We start from the raw sequence: 12,005 nt of genomic DNA, 5'->3' as shown, positions 1-12,005 counted from the left end.
CAACACAACACAAATCCAGCTTACTGCAATAGGTATTCGATCTTTTTTCCCGGTCGAAACACGAACATATGCATTTGTGGTTATCATATCGACGTCTTTTGTTACCTTTCTTTTTCAATATGCGACATGGATGTCATGTTTGAGGAGTCACGCGTCAAGCACATTAAAGAACCCACTACACTTATTGAAAAGAGAATGGGTCCTTCCCGGTGTGAGTGGATCAAATAAATATGTCCAGATATGCACCTTGCACTGTATAAACCTAATGTGTTACATGTACACCATGAGGTGTTTAAAGGTATGCAATACAAATAAATATAGCCCTGTGACTTACCGGCTGCTTGAGTGTCTGCTCCTGTGCTGTAGCGGAGGTGGCACAGCACAGCCAGAGGATGGCCAGCACAGACAGGAACAGCGTGGAGCTCAGCAGCCACCTCGGCAGGCCAGACTTCTTCGAGACGCAGCCCAACCAATCAGCCGTTGGCTGGGGCCTGCCCGGCCAGTTAGCATCATGGGATATTCTCTGGAGGCGTGGCTCTCTGGGCTGTAATCTTCTGTCGTCTAGTTCAAGGTCAAGGTCGTCAAGGAGATCCAGGCTGACCTCTGGGCGCAGCTCTGACCTTGGAACTAAGATAGACAATAAGGAGAATCAATGTTAAATCTTGCAGTCTAAGACCAGCGGAAACATGTACAATGGAACCTAACTACATGGTGACAGTTGGATGATTTCAGTTCAATATTTCACTCCAACAAAAGAAAACTGAATTTGGCTATGTCTACAGCTTTCTCCAGGAAGACTGACATACCATAACCTTACCAAAACATGACTCCAGAAATCAGACAATGTGTACAAATCACCACTACTAGTCTAATACTTTGATATTGCTGTTTCGAAAGTTAAAACTTCGCTTCAAACATCTTTATTGCAACCAGTAAAGGAGCGAACCGCTGTGCATATCTGGTGTCTTATACTCGGCTATTTTCACGTTATCGATCAACAAGGATGAGTTTTCATCCCATTGGTGGAAACCGTTAAACAGTAAGAGACTTGTATACAATTATGTGTAGAAGAATGTGATATGGCAGAAATTGTGTGGTTGAAAATCAGTACTTACAGTGGAAGTTCTCATCCTCAGGAATGATCCTGTCCACAAACACTTCAGGCTCCGACTACAGAAAGAAAGAAAGAAAACTTGGTTAACTTTCTGTCTCCTGTAACCTACATAGGCCTGGTGTATGGATACCGTCACTGCAGTGTGATGGTTAACGTCCACAAAGCAGAGAGGCAGAATTGCTAACTTCCAGATACAGCATTCTCTTCATTATAATGTTCAAAACCGTCTATAGGTACCTTGCACTATAAAAATTGGTCATTTCTATCCATACTATAAAGATTGTTCATTTCTACCCCTAAAAATGGTAGTTTAATGGTTTCTTATGTCATAATCCATGTGTTATTTCCAGGCCAAAATACCTATGAATACATGCATACCACCAGACAAATGTCCAACTACATGTATTAACCATAAAAGTATGCCAATTACAGTATGGCTCATACAGGCCTAAAATTTGCTTCAATCCATCAGTTCCTAGACATTTGTATTGAATTTCCTTCATACTCTCACTCTTCACTTAAGTTCCAAAATTACAGAAATTTGTTTCGGGGCATAGGTCAGGCCTGGATAAGTGGTGCGTCTCCCCTGTGTCTAATTTAGCCCCAATATTGGGGAGGGGGGAAGGAAGGAGGGATCCGAAGGGAACAATTACCGTCGAAGCTGCCGCAAGCCGAATTACTGCCTACAGGCAACACCTGCCGCGTGCAGTTAGTCAAGAAAGTGGGAGAGTCTTTATGGAGCTGGGATATCATAAAGATACAATAATCTAACACAATAGTGGTATCTGCGCACTTACAAGGAAAAAAGTTTGTGGATGTAGGACTTTGCTAGCACCAATCACCAATCACGAGTGCATGTTACATGTTCCCGTCTTGTTTTTTGATCTTTCTAATGCTGGCATCACGAGTAGGCATGGAATGGACCGGAAAATTGATCTAGAGAATGCAGTGCGATTAGCTGCACCTGTGGCTGAATTTTACTATCTTACACTGTCTTAAAGGTACTTCACATTAGTAAGTTTTTCTTGTTTCTTGCCCCTCTCACACAGTTGGAAAAACGATCGGCTGTCAAGTCTGCAAGCTCTGGATGACATTTTTGGCAGTAATGCGCCTGTGTTCTCTTGATCATCGCACGATTGTTAGAGATGGGTCGATGCTCACAGTTCACAGAGCCCCATCCAGTATGGTGGGGTAATTTTCATGTGAAAAATATTCTTGCTCTCTGGCAATTTTTTAATTCAAGGACCTTCTGCCGATCATAAATACAGCCATAGTTCATCCACCGTGTGACAGGGGAAATTAAGACTTTTAAACAAAACATGCCTAGAAATTTGAACACTTTTCAGCAATCTACCGAGTAACTAAAGGCCCTGTAAACATATATAAAGCAGGGAGGAGTCTGTACCTTAAGAATGATGATTTTGCCGTTGTCTGACTGCATGTAGAGGGACCAGGACACGGAGATGTAGTTCTGGGCGCGGCTCAGCAGGTCGCTGTAGATGTTCCGTACCATCATCATCGGGGTCAGGAAGTGGATCTTCTGAACCTCATCATCACGCTGCAGAAAAAAAAGACAATGCTTTCATTAACTTCAACGAGAAGTGTGTGTGTGTGTCTTTAGCGTGCGTAGTCTAGTGGTTACCAAACTAGAAGCCGCGAGTTCTATCCCGGCTGTGTCGCCGGCATGCATGCTACCGGAAAGGGTTGCAGTCCTTAGGACGGGACGTTAAGCCATGGTCCAATGTTCATTGTGCTTGTCGAAAAGAGCTAGGGGAATTTCCTCGGTACAATGAACCTGTAAATACTATACATAGCGCCTGCCTTCTCTCTCAGGACCAGTGGAAGATTTAAGCTCTTCAGTGAACTAAACTGGATCGAGATCACTTTCCCTTCTGTGTGTCCATCTGTGAACATGATAACAAGAATGCCTGGATGGATTATCTTCATATTTGGTACATGTGCAGGTGGGTAAGTCTTTGTGAGACCTTAAATTGATCAGATTTTCTATATATTCATTTATTGCATTTTTAGACAACTGGGTGGCCACATTCAATTTTGCTGAAGCGATTTTCAAAAGAACCTAGTTCACAAACGATAAAATCATCAGCATTACAGAGAAAATAGATAAACATTCCAACTTACAACTGTCAGGCAACCATTTGAAATAATGCATGGATAAAGTAGGAAGGCACTGCACACAAATTACAAGGTTTTGAAAACTGAATTCATTATAGCATCATTTGCCGGCTGATCTGAACATAAACATTTTCTAATAGTAATGAAACTCAAACACAAATCTTGCTTGCAGTTTCAAAGTGCTTAACAATTAAAGCCAATGTGAGATCCTGATTTTGCCTTTAGCCACTAAACATTGCAATCTTTAACCATGACTGGAATAGACATCCCAACTTCTCTAGAATTCACAATGTCAGTGCTGGAGCAGGTCCAAAATCCATGTGCTGATGCTGACTCTGGCATATTTGTATTCTACTGACAGCTTTACAGCATTCATCTTCTTTTATATGGATGATATTTTTCAGTGGAAACTGCACCTCATCCACCATTGAAACATAAAAATGCACCTTACAGATGCATACGAGACATTATGACTACTTACTCCTTAGTCAAATATGTGCTTTTTATATACTGGTATTGACATATAAAAAAAATTGTCTCTCAAAACCCAGCCTAATGCACTAGATGCACTCTACGTTCACAAGGGATAATCTGGTTATCACTCACAGGGATTCAGGCCGGATCTAGGAGGAGTGTTCCCTGTTCGTTCGGAATACAGTATTGGTTGCAGGGTCATGCTGGATATCTTGGCTTTGTTTCAGCCACTCCTTAATGATATTGATGCACACACAGCCTGTGGTGCTTGATGTTCTGTTTGCACAAGATAAAGCCAGGTACTTTATCTTTCTCACTTAAGACAGTGCGGCATTTGTTGAACGTATCTTTTCAAGGTTTCATAGGGTGGTGAGTGAGAACAGTTAGGATTGGATGTAGAAGCACAGGGCATCTTAGCATATAGCTTTAAAACTATGTACACAAGAAGGGATCTTCTAGATGTTATCATTCAAATATGATCTTTCAAAATAATAAATCGTGGATGGTGTCATAATCTTCAAGCAATGTTGAAGTAAATGATACCAAATCCTGGTATGAGTGGATCGAAGTTTGCAGTCCAATTTTATGTAGCTTGTACCAACTGTACAGTTACAGTAAAAATGGTGGTTTATACTGGGTACGCCAAAGAAAGAAATTAAATGATCCTGAAGAAGGCGACAGTGGTCTTTGAAAATTTGATCCGTGAAAACCTTAGTGTTGGAAGAAAGTTTAGCATTGTATTATAAAGAAATACTGTAAATGCTTTACATCAACGCAATGCTGAGATGACCAGTATTGCTGACTGGTACAGATTGGAGGAAATACGGGCAGGCATTCAGGCAACTGCAGTTATCAGCATCTGCCCAGACAATTTCCACTAACCTAAAGCTATGATGTGATTATAAGTGCTGCCAGGGCAGCCCAGGACAGCCCAGAATATTACAACACCACTCAGGTAGACAGGAGTCGAAGACAATCTAAGCCCCCAAAGCCCTGCTGGCATCGCTAATGCAGCGCCCAATCCCCCAGTCTTTACTGAGCGGAGTCCGCGATGCTGCGTGCCAATTTCTCACTGCCGGCGAGGTAACGCTGCCCGCAGTCTGTCTTTCACGGAGCTGGGCGATGATATCATGTCTACTCGGAACAGGTCATTAAACCACGGACGCTCCGCAGGAGCGCGGGAATTATGCCGGCCCAACGCTTTTGTTAGGTATCACTTTCATATCAAACCACCCTGTAATTTGATCCCCAGGCAATTTTGCAGGGATCTGTATGGATTGTGCGAGGTCCTGCCCCAAAGACACGGTCTACATACTAACACTGGGCAGGCTGCAAGGTCCCGTCCAATGACATGGACACACTTACAATGGAACAGCTTGCTTCACTGACTACTTAGGTGGTATCGTATAACATTCAAGTGAATCCCTAACATCTTTTGCCATCATTCCACAGATGCCCTACATGGCATTAGATTCCAGTTTGTGACATGTATGGAATGTGCTATTAGTACTATTACTGTAAGCTTTCTTGGCAGCATCAATATGTCAAGATATTTTCGTCCTGTACAAACCTTAGACATTTCCACTAAAAATTTGTGGACAAAAGAAACATGTTGTTCGGTCTTACTGCCGTATTTCAATGTTTCTAAGACTCAAAATCATTTCAATAGGTTCAGCTTGTTCCTGATACGTCAACGTACCTCAGGCAAGAATCTTCTTCAAGTTAGCCAGAAAAGGAGGGATGTCCCAATAGCTCAACTGCCTCACTGTTGTGCACCGAGTTCCAATTAGTTACGAGACAATCCTGGGTCAGGACATCTTGGTTAGGGCTGCACTCATCTTTCAGAGGGGCCATAAAATAGGGGTCCCATGTTCAAGGAGGTGTCTCAAGCATGTAAAAGGGGAAGGGCTAGCAACCCCTTCCTGTAAAAATATACCCTGCTACTGAAACAGCAAGGAAACTTGCTGCCCTATGTGACACTAAGCATTACAAGGGCATGAACGAACAAACAAAACCAGAAAAGGAGATTTAGCCCAGGTAAAACCAGCTTAGCAAATAGTAACAGCGACAGGAATTAAAAACACCGGAGACAGGCTAGAAAAAAATTGAACTTTAAAAACTTCACAGTCGGCTCCTTCATCCACAGGCCTAATCAGACATGATGCCGATATTTACCGTTGAATGTCAGCGAACAAGAGAGTCAACGTGTCGCTACATGTGGAGTATCGCTGCAATTAGAGGTGCGTGTAATATTCTGCTAGCTTCACACCTGACACCAATGTCACACCGCTGTAATCAGCGAGCTGGAATAATCTGCTGACTGTACACCAGACACTAATGAAGTAACATTGTGGTTTGTAATTATAGTCGGCAACAACATAGCTGTAATGAAGGCACCACGGTCATCACACAATCATGAGAAAGACAACTTGCCATTTGGGCAATCATCGAAGGAAATTACCAAATGTTAGAGGTCACACTGACAAGAAGTTGTCTAACGTGGTGCATTAATCACTCCGAGTTCCTCATGAATACAGGCGGAACTTCTGTAGATGAGTCATTGTTAGAGTTTTACAGTTTTCCTGGCTTTTCAGGGAATTTTGGTCATGAAAAATGGAAATCCATTTCCTATGATTGTTTAAGTCATTACCAGAGCTTACTAATCAAAGAATTATTCATCTCGAGCGGACGGCCAGACTAAATTTCTCTCCCCACAGAATAAGCTCAACTCCCAGCTCTCATCAACGTTGGTGCGGTAATTACGACGCCTCATTCCCGGCGTAATTTGGATGTCCAGGGCAGCAGCTGGTGTAACTCCTATGGGATACCAAATGAACTCCAATGGGAGACCTTCCCAGGGAAGATGAATGCTGCCTACTTCCCCTCCATCTCCAACCCTTCTTCTGGAATTCAGTTTTGGATTTATGCCTGGTGAGGTCTATAAGGCATTTGGTATCCGTCTTGTCAGTGTTCCTATCGCCTGGAAGTTCTCGAAGTTTTTATGTGTCAGGATACAGATTAGGTCTAACTTGACGTGACACGGGCTGACATTTCTCAACAGCAGGAAATTACATTACCAACAGTGTGCTGATAGGATCATATATTTTGTCTGGATTTATGTCCATGTTTTTTCTGCTATTACTCAGCATTAGGTAACCATCTTACTGCTTGGATTGATGTTATAGGTATGTTTTAGAGCACTAGGATAATATCATACATCAACTACTTTATTAGACTCGACAACTCCATGAAAATATAACTTGCTCTGACATAATCAGATTGTCTCTTCATTATTGATATTATGTATCAAGCCTATATCTTATACTGGCTTGATTTCCTAAATACCAGAGAACATTTTCCAGAGGATAACTTACCAATGACAAATATTCAGATTGTTTAAAAGTGTGGGGATTTTCCATTATCATCCCATGTCAAGAAGTTACCTAATGTGACTAATAGCATTTCTGCTATCTGAATCCAGGGTATAATTTATTGGACACGACTTAACACAATTACAACCCTCAGGAAAACCACAAAAGTATGCAAATATCATTAGAACTCACATCAGTGCCTATTTCATAAGTCCTTTGTTTTCGGAGTATCGGGATAAACCTAATTCGACACCATTTAATACAATCACAAAAGCATGAAATCGATGAAGGCTGCAAACAAAGGACGGCGCATCTGATTTATGAATATATATTCTCATCATTATTCCGGAGTGATGTCATGCATGAAATGATGGCGGTATAAAAACACTGGCCAGTACCTAAAGTCTTTAAATGTCCTCATAAATAAAAAGGTTAGTCGGAGATGAATTAAACATGGCCAACGTAAATTTGTACGCCGTTATAATTGATGTCATCTATTATGTTATCGGACTGAAACATTACCGTGCGGAACGTGACTCCGACGACAGGTGGAGAAGTTATTACGGCTTTTAGCGGGCCCGTCGTTCAATCAAAATTTGCGGCAGCTTATTATGGTGTGAAGGGATATTGGGTTCATTTGATATCCCTGTTGAAAATCCCAGACACTGCAAAATTGTGGTGCAAAGTTTCACCGTTCCATCAAATATGAGGGCAGCTTATTATACTTATAGTGCAAAGGGATATTGAATTCAGTTGATATCTTTAAAAAAGATATCCCAGAATACAGTTGATATCTTTTAAAAAAAGTATCCCAGAATACAGGAAAAACGTTCATCTGATAACCCCATAAAAATCTGTTGTACTATCAAAATTTATGACAGGTTATTACTAAATGAAAATACATTGTTGTTGAAAAAACTCAGAACACAGTACGAGTAGCACAAAGTTTTGCTTTTCAATAACAATTGGTGGGACCCTGGGAGCTTATTTCTGCATCAACGGATCTTGAGTTCAACTGATGCCTGTGTCAAAAATTCCCCTAAGACAGGAAATTCACAGTGCAAGGTTTTGCTGTTCAACCAAAATTTGCCTGAGCTTACCACGCTCACATAGGGATATAAGGTCCACTTGATAACCTTGCTAAAAATTCCCTAAACACAGAGAAGGAGTTTTGCAAAGTTTTGATTACAAACCTATGGAGGCATGTTCTTGCAGCGTGCAAAGTTTCATGGTTCAACCAAAATTTGCGGGAGCTAACGTCACGCTCACATAGGGGATATAAGGTCCACTTGATATCCTTGTTCAAAATTCCCCAAACACAGGAAAGGGGTATTGCAAAGTTTTGATTATAAACGTAATATGGAGGTATGCTTTTGCAGAGTGCAAGGTTTTGCTGTTCAACCAAAATTTGCGGGAGCTTACGTCACACTCACATGGGGATATACGGTCCACTTGATATCCTTGTTCAACATTCCCCAAACACAGGAAAGGAGTATTGCAAAGTTTTGATTACAAACTTACAGAGGTATGTTTTTCCACCTATCGTGACAGGCAAACATTCCAAGTGGAATGATGTGTAAATGTGACAAGAGCCGGGGCCTGATAAGCCATACTTAACCCCTTAATGTTGTCTTACATTGCAGCAAAGTTATACCTGATGACAAAAGGAGTGGATACTACAACTTTAGTTCAGGTATTCGCCATAAAAGAAAACTGCGCTTTAAAAGCAATCAAAGTATACCTATGGTCCTTGACTACATTTTACATACCGGATGCTTCTACCTAGCTTTCTATTGTTACTGTAATTTAGTGTAAACATAAACATCAAAACAGTAAACAAACACAAACAAACCTGTTGTTTTCTCTTCCTGGCGAAAGGCACCTGTGAGCGACAGCCGATACTGCAGCCGTATCTGTCGTCCACATGTCTGTAGGCCTCCATACATGCTGGAACACACAGAATACAACGTCTTTTCCCCGAAGATACACTACATTACTGGATCTGTTGCCATACATTGTACCAGTTACAATTGTTGCGCAATAAAGTTCTTCTTCTTTGTTATACACTTATGTTGCCCAGTGTTAAAGGGATCTTGATGATTCGGCCCTTTACCAACTCGGCCCATTCAATTTGGCCTAACAGTAACACCCTGGTCAACTTGGCCCAACACAATGGTCAACCCAGCCATATTTAGGGCATTGGGCCAAGTTGACCAAGGTGTTGGGCCAAGTTCGTAAAGGGACATTTAGCATCTGGCATCTGTACATTACACACTGCAGTTGAACATGCGTTAGAAGTAAAACATAGAGCAAAACTCAGTCCAACATTCTAACGGTGGACCAGTAAACCAGGATGTTGAACTGAGTTGACCAGGGTGTAGGGTCGAGTTGGTACTAAAGGGCCCAATTGTTCTCTGGTATGAAAAAAAAAAAATCAGCACAACTTTGAAAGAATTCTACCAAATCTGTAATTTTTATTGCGAATAAAGAGGAGAAATGATGATCATGATGCTGAAGAGGTATTTGCATACTTGAAACTTATGATTTCATCTATCTACAGACTTCGATGCCTGTTCCCCTGTGTTTCCAGTGAATCCAATGAATCTGCATGTATGTTCCAACTCTAAGTGCACCTTGATTTCCATTTCCCCCTCCCCTGACAGCTACATGCATGTGCATACCTCGACTCCTGCTGGCTTAATAATCATGGGACAGGGGAGGGCAGTTGTTTCACTAATAACAGGCCCAGGTACCTAGTGGATGTGATGTGCATGAAATGGACTTGATCACTGTTTTGTACAGTTTTAACTGGTCCCTGTGGGAGGCCACCAGCCCACAATGGACCCCCTGCTAGGAAATATACTGTGGCATCAGGCAGGAATTCTATGCTTGGGGAGGGGGGCGCACACAGGTCAGACACCTTTCACATCCTGACCTGCGACCATTAGTGCTTCTCCATCCATTCACCAGAGGAGTCACACTTGGGTCAGGAACTCAGAAAGGTTTATCTCGTAAGTTGGGAAAATGTATCAGAGCGGGGAATCCATCAACCTGGCAATAGGGAATGACAAAACACTCGCTAAAATGTTGTTTTTCGGTCGTATCTTCTTTTTGGATTGTCTAAAATAACCAGGTCTAGACCGAAAATATGCAAAACTTGCCATGAAGTTTGTAATATTTCTGCATTTTGTTTGCTGGATTGTTACTGAACAAAAATAGGGAAAATTTTTGTAGGTACTGCATATATTTTAGCATAAATCTAACAACATACAATTGCTTTAAAACCTCAACGCCTAAACTATCATTAACGTTTGTCTGATTTCATAAATTTGATCTACAGGCCTGTAATTTCTAACTCTAATCACAAAGAAAGGAATGCTTTTACAGTCACACTGGAAATGCATGCAGAAATATGGATGCGATATGAGTTATATGCCATGTCTGTGATTTTCTGCACAGAGGGAGCCCTAAAATCCCCATTAAACACCACCCCAGGGGGGAGGGGGCAGGTCCAGGGCTGTCTACCTGGATCTGGGATCATACCACTTCTCCCAGCGGGGGGATATGTTAATGCATTCTCGGCACCTACATCACACCACTGAGAGGAAGCTCTCTGCTGGGAAGTACATTATTTTACGCAAACATGGTTCCGACATCAAAGTCTCCCAGCTTATGCCTAACAGATTCCGAAGCTTTTTTGCAGAGAAGCTTCCTGTGGGCAGGAAAGGCTTGGCTCTACCAGAACGTGATGAGAAAAACAGCTGGTCGTAACCTTAACAATCGCATTTAAGTTTCATTGGAACATATTGATTTATTGCTAAAAATGAAGGCTTTGTTGTATCTTTTAATCTCCAAGCAGATCTATCGATAGCGGTGACAGTATCCAAAGGGCAAAAGCAGTCATATTGACCACGAGATTACTTTTGCCCTTCGCATACTGCCATTGCCACCGATAATTCTGCTTGGAGATTAGTATCTGCTGCTTTCTTCTCTAGTGCTTTTTTTCCTTATAAAGCAAACTTTGCCTTATACCCTAAGAAAGCGATGTTTATAAAGTTTGTGACTTACCCGCATCACAGGCATCCTTTGTGGCGTTCAGGTCTCGACTCTCCCCGATGAACTCCACGATAGAGAAGAGTCGGCAGCCACGTCTGCATGCGTACAGGTTCTCTTGCTGTAAAACACAGGAGATCTGGTGTGAGCTGGGACTACGTGCTCAACTTGTGAATACACACTCAAGACACTTTCAGAACTATAGTTAATTGATCAAAGTTAGTCAATGTTTTCATTCTCATCAAAAGCATACACAACATGGTATGGGAAGTGAAGCAATATTTTCAACCTGCTTTCAATAAGACCATTTTCTGGCACAATAACAGTGTATTTGATTTATACATTGTAGTTATACTGAATGTTGTAAGTAGATTATTGTGGATGCCGATAAAGTTTAACCTTCCTATATACGGTAAGAGCTTTCACTACACAAACAAGGCTGTGGAAGGAGGTGGACAAGACAACAGCTTCAAGAGATTCTCTTCTTTTTTGAAGTTTGTATACTGATGTTCTCAAAGAAGATCAAAGACCACCCTGCCAGTGTTTGTATTTCCTGATCACCATTTTGACCACTATTTTTCTCTTTCTTCTCCGTATAATCCTGACTTTGCAGCTGTTATACAACTTGAAAATCACAGCCGCTTTTGGTACATTCTTCCACACATTCCCAGATAAAGGAGGCAAATCTTTTCCGTCTTTTTCAAAACCCCAACCTTGGAAGAGAGGGAACAGAAGATTATCACTGATGTAGGTCTGTTTGGACATGCAGATGTGATGGTCTTGTAGAGAGAATAGCATGCTCTTCAGTAGATCTCGCCCACAATAACCCGGAAGGACCATTTAGCTCAGACAATGCA

At 41.6% G+C, this 12,005-nt stretch overlaps 1 protein-coding gene across 1 annotated transcript in view; it reads right to left on the bottom strand.

Annotated features, from left to right (window-relative positions):
• The window catches only part of LOC136445447 (transmembrane protein 59-like), a 37,198-nt gene that overhangs the window by 2,923 nt on the left and 22,270 nt on the right, over nt 1-12,005 (bottom strand). The window contains exons 2-6 of the mRNA XM_066443475.1: nt 11,164-11,269; nt 8,948-9,042; nt 2,520-2,672; nt 1,116-1,170; nt 335-627 (exon numbers count right to left, since the gene is read on the bottom strand). Coding sequence (XP_066299572.1) covers nt 335-627; nt 1,116-1,170; nt 2,520-2,672; nt 8,948-9,042; nt 11,164-11,269 — 702 coding nt within the window. The remainder of the gene's footprint in view (nt 1-334; nt 628-1,115; nt 1,171-2,519; nt 2,673-8,947; nt 9,043-11,163; nt 11,270-12,005) is intronic.

This window comes from Branchiostoma lanceolatum, chromosome 11, assembly GCF_035083965.1.
Source record: "Branchiostoma lanceolatum isolate klBraLanc5 chromosome 11, klBraLanc5.hap2, whole genome shotgun sequence".
Classification (NCBI taxonomy): domain Eukaryota; kingdom Metazoa; phylum Chordata; class Leptocardii; order Amphioxiformes; family Branchiostomatidae; genus Branchiostoma; species Branchiostoma lanceolatum.
This window is presented reverse-complemented; position numbering and strand designations above follow the sequence as displayed.